General features: G+C 30.3%; 1 protein-coding gene across 1 annotated transcript; it reads left to right on the forward strand.

Moving 5' to 3' along the window:
* The first annotated feature begins 6,750 nt into the window (after nt 1-6,750).
* Nucleotides 6,751-11,931, forward strand: LOC144549346 (uncharacterized). The gene is made up of 3 exons (XM_078298054.1): nt 6,751-6,876; nt 8,439-9,236; nt 11,317-11,931. Exons 1-3 carry the CDS (start codon nt 6,751-6,753, stop codon nt 11,929-11,931), a joined length of 1,539 nt encoding a protein of 512 aa, XP_078154180.1.
* The last annotated feature ends 299 nt before the right edge of the window (nt 11,932-12,230 follow it).

A 12,230-nucleotide genomic window follows, 5' to 3' on the forward strand; every position in this document is an offset into this window, starting at 1 on the left:
TTGGGAAAAAAAAATTCACTCAAACCTCCGTTTTTTTTCCCAAATTGACTTGTGACAGCACTCAAATTAAAGACGGATGAAATTAAAAGATGAAATTGTACTAATCAATGCTTATTTAAAATTAACTTGTACAACGCATCACCATTGTAAATTGTGTATAATCTTTTGTTATAATTTTTTTGTAAATTGTTATAAAATTGCCGCATCACTATTGTTATAAAAATTTTCGTTTTAACAAGTCACCAAATTTATATTTTTATAAAATTACTTATTTCTAATATTTTGTAAATTATAATTTTTTGCATGAAAATCTTATTGGTAAAATTTAATTTTATGAAAATCTTATTGGCAAAATTTAATCTTATTGTGTTTCTCTTTTTTATCCCTTATTCATTTCGGATCTAACGTCTTGATTTACCTTTCGAATTTCATTTAATAAATTTTAATTTTTTTGTGTTAGTTTATTGTATGTCTTCATAATTTAATTCATTTTTTAATTAACTAAATGTTTTAATTAGCAGTGATTTACAAATTGTTAGTTACTTAAAGATTTAAAATTGTTAGTTAATTAAATATTTAATTTTTTTTAGAATCTGATATATACAATTATATTGATCATAATCAGTTATTAGTATTAATACACTTAATATAGTTTAATTGTAGTATTACATATTCTATAAAAAAAAAATAACAACCAACATCCTAACAAATTTCCCATGCATTTGCCGAACACCTATATTCTAAAATTTTTCATGGGTTAAATAACTTTAGTTTTGACAAATTGAAATTCCCATTCCCATGTTAAAATTCCTATGTTGCCGAACAGGCCCTAATTAACAAAAGTAACTGACACAAGCTGATTTCTCTAGCTAATATACAGTGTGAATCCTCTATATATAAGGTAAAATTTAGATGGTTTTTTATTTGAACGAGACAAATTATTATTCTTTAGAAAACTTTAAATTTGAGAGTTGACAGAAATTAAAAAACAAGGAGAGAGACGAATGGTCCATCCACCATTTAAGGCCACCCCAGTGACGCAACATGCTAGCGCCACCCCAGTGACGCAACATGGTAGCGGTCAGAAGTTTAGTTTTAAATATAATTAAACACATTAATTATTGACCTTCAGACTGCACATGCGGTAAGTTATATAAATAGAGAAAAGGTAATGTCCCCCAGTCTACAGTCCTCCAAAAATCTCCTGTATAAAAGTCTTTCCTTTCTAGCTTAGTTCTGACGCGTTTTTAACTGCCACAACTGCCATAATTTCAACTGCTATAATTTTAAATACACTATATATGTTTACAGAATTATATGTGTATGTTTATAGGATAATATGTGTATGTTTACAGGATAATATGTGTATGTTTACAGGATATTCACTAGTGGAAAAACAGAAATCAGGATCGGCCTATCTGGATCGGTTATATGGACACCCGATCCTAATAAGTATCTGGATCGGTTTATTTAAAAAAACCGATCCTAAAAACTATTCAGATCGGTTTTTAGTAACAACCGATCCTAGTTTATTACTATTAGGATCGGTTTTTTGTGGAAACGGATCCTGATACTATCAGGATCGGTTTTATTTTAGAACCGATCCTAATAGTTCAATCATTTGGATCAGTTTTTAGTAAAAACCGATCCTGATAGTATCAGGATCCGTTTCCAACAAAAACCGATCCTGATAATTAAAATATCTCAAATAAATCTTATTAATTGAAATATATCATAAAATAGCATCTGGATCGGGTCTATACATAATAACCGATCCAGATAACTTAAATACATATAACAAATTAAAATATATCAGAAAATAGCATCTGGATCGGTTTTTAGCAATAAAACCGATCCAGATACTATCAGGAACGGTTTTATTGCTAAAAACCGTTCTTGATAAAATTTTTTTTTTTTTTTTTTTTTTTTTTTTTTTTTTTTTTTAAGGTAGCATGGTAAAACCTGGCCAGCTTTCAAGTACGTTTTTTTTTTTTTTAAAGAGGTTTATAATTAAATTAATTTCTTTAAAGAGGTCAAATTAAAGATATTTCATTCCCTATGTACATCCTATATATGAACCGTCTGATCAAATTCGAAATAATATGGTCTTGGTCTAACCATATATATTTTGTTATCTCAGGTAATATGAATTCGTTTCCATTTGTTCATGACATCAATTAAGCAATTAATTTTATGGTATTAATTTATAAATAACAAATAAATAATTAAACAAACAATTATACAAACACAAACAAGTTGTTTATTTTTTTTTAAATAATCTCTGGTTATATATATATATCTCAGATAACTTAAATACATATAACAAATGAAATATATATCAGAAAATAGCATCTGGATCGGTTTTTAGCAATAAAACCGATCCAAATACTATCAGGAACGGTTTTATTGCTAAAAACCGTTCTTGATAATTTTTTTTTTTTTTTTTTTTTTTTTTTTTTTTTTTTTTTAAAGGTAGCATTGTAAAACCTGGTCAGCTTTCAAGTATATATATTTTTTTAAAAAGAGGTTTATAATTGAATTAATTTCTTTAAAGATGTCAAATTAAAGATATTTAATTCCCTATGTACATCCTATATATGAACCGTCTGATAAAATTCGAATCAATATGGTCTTGGTCTAACCATATATATTTTGTTATCTCAGGTAATATGAATTCGTTTCCATTTGTTCATGACATCAATTAAGCAATTAATTTTATGGTATTAATTTATAAATAACAAATAAATAATTAAACAAACAATTATACAAACACAAACAAGTTGTTTATTTTTTTTTAAATAATCTCTGGTTATATATATATATCTCAGATAACTTAAATACATATAACAAATGAAATATATATCAGAAAATAGCATCTGGATCGGTTTTTAGCAATAAAACCGATCCAAATACTATCAGGAACGGTTTTATTGCTAAAAACCGTTCTTGATAATTTTTTTTTTTTTTTTTTTTTTTTTTTTTTTTTTTTTTTTTTTAAAGGTAGCATTGTAAAACCTGGTCAGCTTTCAAGTATATATATTTTTTTAAAAAGAGGTTTATAATTGAATTAATTTCTTTAAAGATGTCAAATTAAAGATATTTAATTCCCTATGTACATCCTATATATGAACCGTCTGATAAAATTCGAATCAATATGGTCTTGGTCTAACCATATATATTTTGTTATCTCAGGTAATATGAATTCGTTTCCATTTGTTCATGACATCAATTAAGCAATTAATTTTATGGTATTAATTTATAAATAACAAATAAATAATTAAACAAACAATTATACAAACACAAACAAGTTGTTTATTTTTTTTTAAATAATCTCTGGTTATATATATATATCTCAGATAACTTAAATACATATAACAAATGAAATATATATCAGAAAATAGCATCTGGATCGGTTTTTAGCAATAAAACCGATCCAAATACTATCAGGAACGGTTTTATTGCTAAAAACCGTTCTTGATAATATTTTTTTTTTTTTTTTTTTTTTTAAGAACAACTTTGAAAATAAAATAGTATTAGAATCAGTTATTTCAAATAACCAATTCTAATACTATTTTTTTGTATATGGCATATGGTTCAATTATATGGTTGTTGTATATGTAATTAGTGTGGTGATTAATAGAATATATATATGGTTGTTGTATATGGCATATGGTTCAATTATAAATATTTTTTGATGAAAATTAATGTAATTTACATTATTAAAATTTATGTGATAATATAATTAGTTATTTGACATTGATATTTCATTTTGAAGTCATTTTGACTATTGAATTTTTTTATACAATCATGCATGATGCATCAATGACTTGTGCCATATAATAATATACATAGGACTTGAACCCTTGTTGTGTGGGGTTGTGAAGGAACGAATACGAATATTAGCATTTGGTCGATCGGAACCGTTAAAATGAAAGAATGTCATATTAATTTCACCATTATAAAATTTGATACAATTCGGGATTCGTGTACTAGTTCATCAAAGCAAAACAATATAGCAACATCGCACGGCCGTAAATAATTTACGTTGGATCAAAACTTACAGTTGTCGGGCCTTCGGCACTTTTACGTTATTAATGTTCCATGTTATATCTTGATCATTTTAAAAATTATTACATGTCATTTAATTACAGACCCACCGTTGGATGATCATGCAGAAATGAACGGTCTGCATTCCATTTAACAATTTGATGCCATTAATAATAATAAAATTGTACAAAATTGATCATAGTAGAGTTGATTTGGCCAAACAAACACAAATAAATAAATTTGATATTTTTCACATTTTTCTTAATATTTATCTGTGTACATGCATTATCAACAGAAAAGAAAATAAATGGTAGCCGTTTGATGGTTGATAGACCATCAATATGAGTGGGGTTTACCGCAGTGATCTTTCTTATATATAGTATCAGGATCGGTTTTTTATAAAAAACCGATCTTGATACTATTTTTTTTCAAAGTTGGTTCTGCAGCAAAAAAAAAAAAAAAAAAAAAAAAAAAAAAAAAAAATTATCAAGAACGGTTTTTAGCAATAAAACCGTTCCTGATAGTATCTGGATCGGTTTTTTATAAAAAACCGATCCTGATAGTATCTGGATCGGTTTTTTATAAAAAACCGATCCTGATTTTTTTTTTTTTTTTGCAGAACCCATTTTGAAAAAAAAATTTATCAAGATCGGTTTTTATATAAAAAACCGATCCTGATACTATTTTTTTCAAAGTTAGTCCCGCCAAAAAAAAATTAGTATTAGGATCGGTTTTTTATAAAAAACCGATCCTGATACTATTAGGATCGGTTTTTTATAAACAACCGATCCTAATGATAACTCCCTATATAACCTGCTTAGGGTTCTTCTTATTTTCATTCCGCGCCTCTCATTTTCAACTTAGCGTCTCTCTCACTGTCTCCGTCTCTCCCTCTGTACTCTTTGTGTCTCTCTCTCTGTCTCCGTCTCTCCCTCTCCTCCGTGTCTCTCTCTCTCTTTCTCTCCGTCTCTTCCTCTCAAAGCCGAGCCTCTCGCACCTCCGGCTCGGCCGATCAACTATTACGGTATTAACTTTATATAATTTTCTCATTATTATGCTTTAAAAACACATTTTTTTGTATTTTTTATTGTAAAATGTTTTTCCATCTAATTGTTACATTTGTTTTTATTTTTAGGATCTTTTTTAATCTCAAGTGATGTGATTGCAAAAGAGGTAATTATTGATTTTTTTATTGTTGTGCTTTACATTAATTGCATAAATGTGTGTTAATTGAAGAAATAGCTCAATTAGTCACTTGTATGTTTGTTAATTAATTTTTTTTGGATTTAAATTTCTTGTTATAATATGTAATGCTTCACAAAACTTTGTATGAACATGAATTTTTTGTAATAATTTAAGATGTGTATGATATTTAATTTATGATGTGTATATGATATTTGATTATTGTTTCTTACTGTGCAAAAAAAAATATATTTAGGATGCTGGCCAGCAAAATATATATGGAAGCTGGTTAAATAAATAAAAATATTTTTTTTAGCTTCAATAAAACATCAGGATCGGTTATTTTAAACAACCGATCCAGATTACTACTATTATGATCGGTTATTTTTTTAAAAACCGATCCAGATTTCAGATCCTCATTCCAACAAAAAAAAAGTATCAGGATCGGTTTTATATAAAAACTGATCTTGATAGTTCGTATCTGGATCGGTTTTTATTTAAAAACTGATCTAGATATGAAATTTTTAATAAAAAAAAATATTCGAAAATATTATCAAGAACGGTTTTTATATAAAAACTGATCTTAATAGTTCCTATCTGGATCGGTTTTTATTCAAAAACTGATCTAGATATGAAATTTTTAATAAAAGAAAATATTCGAAAATATTATCAAGAACGGTTTTTATATAAAAACTGATCTTAATAGTTCCTTTCTGGATCGGTTTTTATTCAAAAACTGATATAGATATGAAATTTTTAATAAAAAAAAATATTCGAAAATATTATCAAGAACGGTTTTTATATAAAAACTGATCTTAATAGTTCCTATCTGGATCGGTTTTTATTCAAAAACTGATCTAGATAACTACTATTAAGATCGGTTTTATGAAAAAACCGATCCTATTAGTTTCTATTTGGAACGGTTCTTTAAAAAATATAAAACCGATCCTGATAGTATCAGTATCGCCTTCATCAGGATCGGTTGGATTCCGTTACTGATATGTGTATATAACCGATCCTGATTCCATATTTTCCACTAGTGATTTCAACTGCTATAATTTTAAGTACACTATGTATGTTTACAGAATTATATGTGTATGTTTATAGGATAATATGTGTATGTTTACAGGATAATATGTGTATGTTTACAGGATATTATGTGTATGTTCACAGAAGGTGGTCCCCAACAGCTGTCACGCGTTTTCGACAGCTGTCACGCGTTTTCAACCGCTTTCACGCGTTTTTAACAGTTTTCACGCATTTTTATGTTTACAGGATTTGTTGAATTAGTTTACAGGATTTAGTATTGATGTTTACAGAATTAGTTGAAAATCTCCGGGGATTTTTGGGGGACTGGAGTTGGGGGACTGTTAGCTGCTTCCATATAAATATAGCACGGCACAATAAATTCTTCACCCAACAATCTATCCTCGTCCGCAAAAAAAAGTGTAATTCAAACTAGCTAAGCGTGATACTAATTGCTTCATTACATCCTCCCAAAACATTATATCTAAAAGCGAAATGGCCTCTGAATTACGCCCAGTTATGCCAGTTGATCTTTTCATGGCAGCAATAGAAGGCAACAACAATCTATTAATACCACGTCTCGGACTACAGCATGAAGAACCAACAACGGATCAAATTCAGGTAATTAATATTTCTCAAACTATTTCTTGTTATGTGGTGTCTGCAACAGTGGCGAAGGTAACATTGTACAGGGGTAAGCAAATGCTTATATCTAGAAATTTCTTGTTTTTTTGAATCTGGTTATAATTCCGACTTGCCTATTCCTGAAAAACATACTTGCCTATCTCTGGCGACTACCCGAATCAGAACGGAATCGGCCGGAGACGAGTCAATTTTTTTTTTGAGTTTTCCCGGTTGGACGAATTTTCTACATAAAACTGACAAAATTGAAGTTTTCACTTAATCTCTTGCTTCTAGAGAAAAATTACACCGTTTTGGTAGTTCAATTGAACCAATTTTGGATTTTTCATAGTTAATCGAAAAGGTTTTGGAAAGAAATTAGATGTGCCCATGCAAGTTATCAAGTAGACAAAGATGGCCTATGTTGTACAAAATATTACTTGATTCTTTGTTTGACTAAGAACATTTCCCAAACGAATTTTAATTAGCAATGGAAAAAAAAATATGAATCGATTTGTACAAGTAAAATAATTTAGTATCACTGAAATATTTTATATTCATATTGAACTAGTGCAAAATTCAAATTTCTCTCAAAATATCTCTAGTAATATCATAAATCGTTTATTTTTTTATTTTTATTCAAAATAAACAAAGCATCATGACATAAACTAATTATTTTTTATTTAAAATAATCTAAGAATCATGTCATAAATTATTTATAATTTTCAGTTTGGGCCTTAGAATAAAAGCCTATGTAGCATAATGTGTGCTAAGCTATAATATGGACCGCTATAACGGTTGTAGCTGAAATAGCGCACTTTTATCCCATAGCTTAACGTTAAGGTCTGAAAACACTATAGCGTGCTATTTAGAACACTGTTCCTTACTAATGCGTATGCATGTTCAAATATCATTATTGTCAAATTTGTTATGTCTAAATTTATGATGCCAGCAATGGAAGTTTTCATTTTATGATCGATACTCATGCAGTATGTCTATTAGGTACTTTCATCTTGCTTTTTCATAACACAACCATGTATACGTTCTAAATTAAAGCTTCTAAATATTTTTTCTAGTCACTTTACACATATAACATATCTATCAATTACATGTAATTAAAAAGCTACAATTGCTTTTTCTAAAGATTAATAGCTTTAAATATCTACTAACAATCTTACTAATAAATTAGGTGTACATTGAAAGCTGTCGTTATGATCCGATGTGTCTGTGTCTTGTACAGCTGACTTTTTCACAGTATTTTGTGATTTAAGAGGAGTTATTCTTAAAACTTTTGGTGAATGAGTACTTTTCGAAAAGCGTACAATGGGTTGGTTGTTGTTTTTATATAGGGATAATTGGTTTTAATGCTCCTAAGCTCAGTAATTGTCATGTGGATTAGCTTTTTAATTGGAATGTTACCCAACTTAATTAATTATGAGATCAGCAATAGATGAGTCCTTAATTAGCTCCACTATCTTGTTTTCTCAATCTAAGAAGACGTTATATTTCAAATATGTTCAATTTCGATGCTTTAATGAAATTTTACAATGGTTTTTAATCAGATGACAATAGAGGCCACTCATTCTTCTCCCGAACAAATAAATACTGAACTCCAAAGTGAACAAATAAATACTGAACTCCAAAGTGCAACTGGTTTTGGAGACACGGTTCTTCACGTACTTGTTACTCACGGGCACAACGTGCTCGCTTTGAAGGTTTTCCAAAGAGATAGGTCCTTGTTGAATGCACACAACAAGATGTCAGAAACTCCCCTGCACTGTGCTGCGAAGGTCGGAAATGGGGAGTTCATGTGCAAACTCAATGAACTTGATCCTGTTATTGTGAAGGATGCTATGAAAGAAATAGATGAAAATGGAGATACACCCTTTCACGTTGCTACCAAACATGGTCATGTGCATGTCGTCCGGAAGCTCATGTTAGAAGTTGACCATACTCTGGCATGCATTCCATTTTCAGATGGAATGTTTCCGGTTCATGTGTCTGCATCCATGGGCAACATTGAGCTGGTAATAGATTTCATAATCCAGTACCCTAATTGTGCTAAATTGTTGGATCCACGTGGAAGAAATTTTTTTCATATTGCTGCGGAAAAGAACCGAACAATTTGTTTTATGGTTTTATTTGAAGTCACCGATATGGGACAAATGATAAAACAAATGAATAATGCAACGGATAATGAAGGAAATACACCGTTGCACATTGCAGCAATGAAGGGACACAAGTCAATCATGGAAACTATTTGGGAAAATAAGATGGGTATTGAGGCCGAAGAAATCCGAAACAATGAAGGGTTAACACCATTCCAACTTTCCTGGAGGCAACAACTGGAAACTAATGAGGTATGCTTACTTTAAAAAACACTTTATTTCTTGATAAAAATTGTTAACTTGTGTGTTCCTACCAACTATTGAACTACCAAGCACACAAACTTTCGATCCGAGGCAACATCGATGCAAGGCGACTGAATTGTGCCGCCAAATACGTACTACACACACACACACACACACACATGGCACGGCTAAATTGCTATTGGTAGCATTTCAGCCGGAGGTGTTACCGGAGCTTTTCTTATTTTCTAATGTCCAAACGACAAATCCAAACCGTTAGATGTTTAATTTATATTATAATCTACTTGGAGACCAAATTTTACATTTTTTAAATTTTTTTACTATTTATTAAGCTGGTTTGAAAACCGCTGATTTCAATGCTGCAGAAATTTACTGAAATCAGCGGTTTTGAAACTAGCTTAATAAATAGTAAAAAAATTCCAAAAAATATAAAATTTGGTCTCCAACTATATTATAATGGATTTGGCTAATATGCTATGGGTAGCTAAGAGGCCTCCCGTGCTACGGCTCAATATTCGACTTTTCAGAATCCTAACGGTCGATCCGAACCGTTCATCTTGTTCTCCATATTAATATGTGCTTGGAGACCAAATTTTACATTTTTTGGAAATTTTTTACTATTTTTTTAGATTTATTGAATATCGCTGTTTTTTATGGTCCAGATTTGTCTGAAAAACAGCGATTTTCAATAAATCTAAAAAAATAGTAAAAAATTTCCAAAAAATGTAAAATTTGGTCTCCAAGCACATATTAATATGGAGAACAAGATGAACGGTTCGGATCGACCGTTAGAATTTTGAAAAGTCGAATATTGAGCCGTAGCACGGGAGGCCTCTTAGCTATCCATAGCACCGTAGCCAAGTCCAGATTATAATATAGATTAAATATCTAACGGTTTGGATTTGTTGTTTGGACATCAAAAAATTAAAAATACAGTGGTAGCACCTCCGGCTAAAATGCTGCCGGCAGCAAATTAGCCGGACTCTATATATATATCTATGTATGTATATACATACATACATATCTATGATATACATCCATACATATCTATACTGAAAACAACAATTTTCAATAGATCTAAAAAAATAGTAAAAATATTTCAAAAAATGTAAAATCTGGTCTCCAAACACATATTAATATGGAGAACAAAATGAACAGTTCGGATTGACCGTTAGGATTTTGAAAAGTCGAATGTATATGAATTTTTACTTGTAGTACACCATTGTTTAATAAAAAATATTCTAACTGATCTCAACTGTTCGATTATCCATGCCAATTTAACATAAATATTCAATTTTTGGCTTTATTGGTAACAAATATATTAAATTTAATTGTGATAATTTAGAGCTAGCTAGACACGTGTGAATTGTACCGGTCCTGCCTATATTTTATCTACTTATTCTGAAGATTGCAATCGTTCTACCGGTCCTGCCTATATTTTATCTACTTATTCTGAAGATTGCAATCGTTCTATGAATTGATTAATATGGATTTTCTAAAAGTTTTAAGTTTATTGGAGTATCACCCAATACCCCCCCTCCCCCCACCAACATACACGCAATATGTATGTATGTATGTATGTATGTATGTATGTATGTATGTATGTATGTATGTATGTATATATATGTTGGATTCATTTAGTACAAAGTTAATCGGTTAAAATTCATTTTTTAAGTTATTTTATAAGTTGTTTTATATTCATTTTCATATTATTATTTTTTTTTACCGCTTAACATTGTACTAAATGAATCTGAAACATCAAAAAGTTTCATGTACATGCATCGCTAATTAATGAAGTAGATGAATTTTAACGGTTTAGATTCGTCATTTGAAGACAATGCAATAGACTTTTGGAGGTGTTCACCATTCACCAATCCCTCTTGGTGAGTACATCACACCCTATGTACATGTGTGTATACAGGTGTGTGTATATGTGCATATACCTATATGTATATATATTGATGATGAAGACATGCTTCTAATCATTGTTCATTAGAACTGCTGGTACTGGTAAATGAATGCTCTTTTGGTTAATAATCTTATAACAGACATTTTTTTTTGTCTCTTACAGGATACTGACAATATTGACATTAATTGGCACGTGGCCCATAATGGTTCTAAGTTTACTCGAGAGTGGTTTGACGATGTAATGAATCCAGCATTGAAAAAAGATAAATGGGAGAAAATTCAAGTTCTCGGACTGGGCTCCGTACTTATTACAACTGTAGCATTTGCTGCCACTTTCACAGTTCCGGGAGGTTATGACCAAAACAACGGTACACCAGTTTTAGGGAAGAAATATATGTTTCGGGCATTTATTCTAGCAAACACCTTTGCATTTATACAAGGATTTGCAAGTTTATCGGTGCTTCTTTGGGAATCTAAAAGCGTTCGCGCTTGCCTTGACTTTGCAACAACATTTCTTCTATTGGCAGCGAGTAGTATGGTTGTGGCATTTGGATTGGGAATGTATGTGACGCTTGCTCCAATTTGCTATCCTATTGCTGTTCTAATCCTTGTTATCACTTTGATTACTGGGTCTCCTCTCGGGATACTTTTGACTACTAACTGTGGACCAGATATTCTGAAATCCATAAGTCCTAGACTAAACACATGTTCGGGCATTTGTGGCCTTCTACTATTTACATTTCCTTTCCTGCTCATTTTCTGCCTGGCTTTACTGTAGTTTATTTTTCATTTCCATTCTCTATCCATGTCGGGCTCATCATGCAATTTTTTTTTTTTTCCTTTATGTTGTTTTATTTATGACATATAACGGAACATTTGTACTACTTCACTTAATTAGATTTTCTCATAATTGATGTTTTTTTTTTGTTATTTTTTACTGAATTTGTCCCTGTATGAGCCGGATTTTTACAGAAGCTTTTGTTATTTTACATTGGAAAATTAATTGTCTTTCTAGATATTAGTTATCGCCAATATGTACGGGCTCCATTCTTCATAACGATAAATAATAGTTCAGAT

The sequence above is a fragment of the Carex rostrata genome, chromosome 35, assembly GCF_964058835.1.
Source record: "Carex rostrata chromosome 35, lpCarRost1.2, whole genome shotgun sequence".
In the NCBI taxonomy this organism is placed as follows: Eukaryota; Viridiplantae; Streptophyta; class Magnoliopsida; order Poales; family Cyperaceae; genus Carex; species Carex rostrata.

Excerpts from the sequence above, each read along its gene's own strand:
- LOC144549346 (XM_078298054.1), top strand. The coding sequence starts at position 6,751 with ATGGCCTCTGAATTACGCCCAGTTATGCCAGTTGATCTTTTCATGGCA. Across the intron at positions 6,877-8,438 it reads CAACAACGGATCAAATTCAG|ATGACAATAGAGGCCACTCA; the intron begins GTAATTAATATT and ends GTTTTTAATCAG. Across the intron at positions 9,237-11,316 it reads AACAACTGGAAACTAATGAG|GATACTGACAATATTGACAT; the intron begins GTATGCTTACTT and ends TGTCTCTTACAG.